The sequence below is a fragment of the Microtus ochrogaster genome, unplaced genomic scaffold (assembly GCF_000317375.1).
Source record: "Microtus ochrogaster isolate Prairie Vole_2 unplaced genomic scaffold, MicOch1.0 UNK42, whole genome shotgun sequence".
NCBI classification, from domain to species: domain Eukaryota; kingdom Metazoa; phylum Chordata; class Mammalia; order Rodentia; family Cricetidae; genus Microtus; species Microtus ochrogaster.
In genome coordinates, this window is record NW_004949140.1 from 105,148 (window position 1) to 109,992 (window position 4,845).

General features: G+C 43.5%; 1 protein-coding gene across 1 annotated transcript in view; it reads right to left on the reverse strand.

Annotated features, from left to right (window-relative positions):
- Nkap (NFKB activating protein) overlaps positions 1–2,673 on the reverse strand; it is a 24,031-nt gene extending 21,358 nt beyond the window's left edge. The window contains exon 1 of the mRNA XM_005368878.2: positions 2,141–2,673. Coding sequence (XP_005368935.1) covers positions 2,141–2,520 — 380 coding nt within the window. The 5' untranslated portion in view covers positions 2,521–2,673. The remainder of the gene's footprint in view (positions 1–2,140) is intronic.
- Positions 2,674–4,845: the final 2,172 nt, after the last annotated feature.

Here is a 4,845-nt window from a genome sequence, read left to right on the forward strand (position 1 = left end):
AAAAAAAAAAAAAAAAAAAAAAAACCACCATGTATAGTGGTTGGTGCCTTCAGTCCCAGCACTTGGGAAGCAAGTACGGCGGGTCTCTTTTTGTTGAGGCCAGCAGCTTGGTCTACATAAGTTCTAGAACAGCTGTATATACAGACCTTGTCTAAACCACCCCCCCAAAAGAAATAATTATTTGAAGATAAAAAATAATTATTGGGGTGGAAGCCTGAATTCCTTAAAGTGTAGTAGCTTGCAACTTACAGTTTAAAAATTAATCATTATAACACAAATATAATTGGCTTGATTTTCTTTTAACTTCTTTCATCCTGGGAAAAACTTGGAGTTTTTTTTTTTAATTTGGTCAAAACGATAATTTAAAAGGGAATTCATCTCTTTGTAACTGCTAGGGGAAGAATGCCTACCCAACCACAAAGAACAGAAAGCCTCATACCCGTTGCTCCTGTAATGTTTTAAAAGTTCTCATTTTTAAACACATGCTACAAAGCCTAGTACTGAGCCTAAGACACAATGTTTAACAGACAGAATAAACTTCAAGTCATCTAAAAGTACAAATGCAAATTCCATCCAAGGAATTATAACATTCCAGTAAACCCTTTCCACTTGTTTTTGAGACTGGATCTCATATAGCAGGGTCCAGCTAGTCTTTAACTCCTGATCCTTTCTCAAGTCATGGGATTAGAGACATGAGCTCACAAAACTCCTGGCTCACCGTTTGCTTTCCGGCCCACATACTCTGTGGGGACTACACCATGCTGAATAATTTAAATTGGATAATTAAGTCTCTAACAATTCAGAACTGTCTTACTGTTTCCGTTTTCACGCATTTATGGAAGTTAATAGAACCTTAAGAGCCTTGTTGCTAATTTCCCGCACCCCTTTCTGGTGAAGAAGCGAAGCTCAGAGAGGTCAACTGACTTGCCCAAAGCTACCTGCTTCATGGCAAACAAAATCTTCATCCTCAAGCAGAGTGCCTGTGAAGCCTGCCCTTTTTACTATTAGACTTTATGTCCTCCCCTCCTGGAAGGAAAAAAAAATATCACGAAAACATTTCTCAACAGTTAGAGAGTTTACTTGCCTCTAATGCCTGTAATGTTTTAAGTTTTATCCTTTTAAAAGACATGGTAAAGGCCTAGTCCAGTGCCTAAGACATAATACTTAACAAACATAATAAACTTCATAATATTAGCACTATGACTAATGCAGCAATAAATGCCTCTCTCTTAGGGTCTCTACTCTCCCTCAGGCCGACCTTGAATTTATTCTGCAGTCCAGGCTACCTGCCCTCCATTCTGAATGCTGAGCCATCATGCCCAGCCTTTTTAACGTATTTTCTGAGACACAGTCTCGTGTATACCAGGCTGGCCTTAAACTTGCTACGGAGATGAGGACGACATTGATCTGACTTCCTGCTGAGACTCATAGCTGTTGCAACCACAGGCTTTTTAAACCATGAACTCCATTAGAGGAGATCTGATCTCAATACCTGCATTGCTTTTCATGGTCAAAAATGGCAGAGAACACTTCACAAAACTTTTCCTAATATAGCCTCATCCACAGTTTGGCAGAGTACTTTTCTTACATTTATCTAACCATCTTGTATAGAGGAAGGTTTCCTCCTACCCAATACAGATCCTTAATTAAAATCCTTACCAATTCCCAGCAAAACTTTCCCACTGACATCGTGTTATCGCAAGCTCGTCTGTTCCTTCATGCAACAAGCGATGGTTGTTGCATGCCTACCAAGAGGCAGGCACTACTAATTCTGTGAACAATAACATAGAACCTCTACTTTCCACAAGTTCAGTTTAGTGAAGAATAAAGAGAAGCTCACGGATAATGACACAACCATCGACACTACAATAGAGCCGAGGCTCTTAGCGTTATCAGCCTTCAAAGACAGGAAGGTGGAAGTAGGTAGTGGGAAAACGGGGCACTTTATGAAGGAGTCTGGGGATGAATGAAAATTTAAGTTAGAAAAGGATAAATTAAAAGTTCATGAGATGGACTGAAGAACAGAATGAAAAAGGTGCGAGGTGGGTGGGAAGCGAAATACAAACAGAAACAATGAACGACTAGCCAGACTCAAAGGCAGGCGGACTCGTCCAAGAGAGGATGCGGCGATCTCACTCACTTCTGCCGCAGACTCTCCTCCCTCTCCTTGTCCAGCAGGCTTGGCCAGGGCTTGTCGCCCCCGTAGGGGCGCGAGTAGCCGCCATAATAGGCAGACGAGGATGCAGAAGCAAAGGGGGCACTCCGCTGCGCAGAGGGCCGCTCTCGAGAACGCGATCGAGAGCGGGAGCGGTAAGACTGGTTTCGAGAGCTTTGGCTGAAGCCGCTCAGCGAATGGCTCAGACCATTCCGGTCACAGAGCCGAGAACAAGAGCGCGAGCGAGAGCGGCGACCCCGCGGGGAGCGGGAAGACTTGCTGGGCTTAGGGCTCCTCGACGAACTGCGCCGTTTTCCCCCGGAGGCCTCCCGTTCAGGGCTACGCGAGCCCGACACAGGAGCCATGGTGGTGGAAGCTGAACCCGCCAAGGGGCGGGACAAGGGGGCGCTCTCACGGCCCCCAAAGGGTCTAAGATGCTAAGCGTCCAAGAGCCGGCAGCATTTAGCAAACCAGAAAAAAAAAAAAAGAAAAAAAAAAAAACCTTGGAAACAGTTCCGGGTACGTCGGTAAACCCCTTCCCCTGGACCCAGGCTCCTTGCAGCCAACAGGAAGGGATGGGTGTATTAGTATAAAGAAGCCGGTCGGGAAACTCGAGCCACGGACTCGTGCAGTTCCTAGTGAGGTTTCAGAAATGTAAACCGCGCGAACACTAATTCTTTGTTCATTCTGGAACTCTAATACCTGGAGCAAAGTTACGATGAATGCTGTACATATTTCATTGAGTAGCTGTGTGAACAACACCAATTCTCAATGTGTTCCGTGTGCGGTTTTATTTGGTGTGAGCTTTTGTATCTGTGTATGTATTGTAACAGACACGCGCACGCGCGCGTGCACGTACACACACACAGCTCCTTTTTTTTTTTTTTTCCTTTGAAATCTGTGGGCACTGGAGAGAGGGCTAAGTGGTTAAGAGCACTGACTTCTCTTCCAGAAGACCCGGGTTCAATTCCCAGTACCCATATGGCGGCTCACAAACTGTAGTTTCAGTTCCAGGAGACCCGGCACCCTCACACAGACATACGTGCAGGCAAAACATCAATGTACATAAAAGAAAAATAAATAAATTATCCTGGGCAGTGATGGCGTAGGCCTTTAATCCCAGAAATCGGGAGGTGAGGTAGGAGGATCTCTGTGAGTTCGAGGCCAACCTGATCCACAAAGCGAGTTCCAGGACAGCCAGTTCTCCGTTCCACAGAGAAACCCTGTCCTTTTTTCTTTTGAAATCCCAAACCAAAAAAAAAAAAATCGCTGTTGTTGTTGTTTTTTTTTTTTAAGCTTTGATCTAAGACCCTTGTCTTTCGGCTTTCTTAGAAGACAAACATTCTGATAACTCAGTCTGTTGCACTCCGATTAAATAAACAGCCCAGAGGAAAATCTTAGAACTTAGCCCCCCCCTAGGCGGGCAGTGGTGGCGCACGCCTTTAATCCCAGCACTTGGGAGGCAGAGGCAGGCGGATCTCTGTGAGTTCGAGACCAGCCTGATCTACAAGAGCTAGTTCCAGGACAGGCTCCAAAGCCACAGAGAAACCCTATCTCAAAAAAACAAAAAAACAAAAAACAAAAAAAAAAAAAAAAAAAAGAACTTAGCCCCCAGCCACCCATCTCTACCAGTGTCTCCACAAAACGAATTTGTTCAGCCCCATAAACTAGTCCATCATACACTAGTCCAGCAATACATGGTAAATGATCCCTAATTGTATTTATTAAGTACTATTTTAAGTGAAAGGGCATCCAAATGCTAATTTTGATTTGGGTTTTTTATTCTCTTTTGAAACTGAAATACAATTACATCATTTCCTCCTTCCCTTTCTCTCTCTAAGCCTTCTCATGTGCCTCCTCCTTACTCTCTTCAATTCATAGCTTATTTTTCTTTAATTGTCATTACATATTGTGTGTGTGTGTGTGTGTGTGTGTGTATATATATTCCAAAGAATGTAAATATCATTGTTTAACCATTGTGTGGTATTTAACAGAGAAGACTGCTTTGGACATGCATGTAAGCTAAGAGAAAGTCTTTATTAGCTAACGAATACACTGGGTGTTCGGGATCTCAGTTTAGCTCCCAGACTTTCTCAGGGTGAACTTTTAAGAGCAAAAAAATAAAAAAATATCCTGGGTTCACTCATGGAGTCAGTTGTGCTAAGGTTTTGGGGCCTACTAATGTCTGGAGCCCTGTTTCAATAACGTGCTCAATGCATATACTATTTCCTGTATATATATGTTTTCTGGGCAGACCACTTAGTATTAGACAGTCAATTGGGGGAAGGCTATTTCTCTTGGCTCTCAGCATTACTTAGTTGCCTGTAGATCTTTGTCTAGGGTTGGAGCTTCTTGTGATTTCCCTCTTTCATCTCACCTTATCTATCTGTTGGTGTGGTCCTTGTTCAGGTCTTGCTTAAGTAACGATGTTGCTGAAACCTCGTAGTGATGTAGGAAGTCCAGTCCTTCTGTATGTGTGTTGCTTTTATTGGTTAATGAATAAAGAATCTGCTTTGGCCTGAGATAGGACAGAGTAGAGCTAGGCAGGAAAACTAAACTGAATGCTGGGAGAAAGAAAGCAGAGTTAGGAGAAGTCATGGAGCCGCCAGAGGAGAAAGATGCAAGCAGCCAGTCGGAACCTTACTGGTATGCCATGAACCTCGTGGTAAAATATAAAATAATGGAAATGG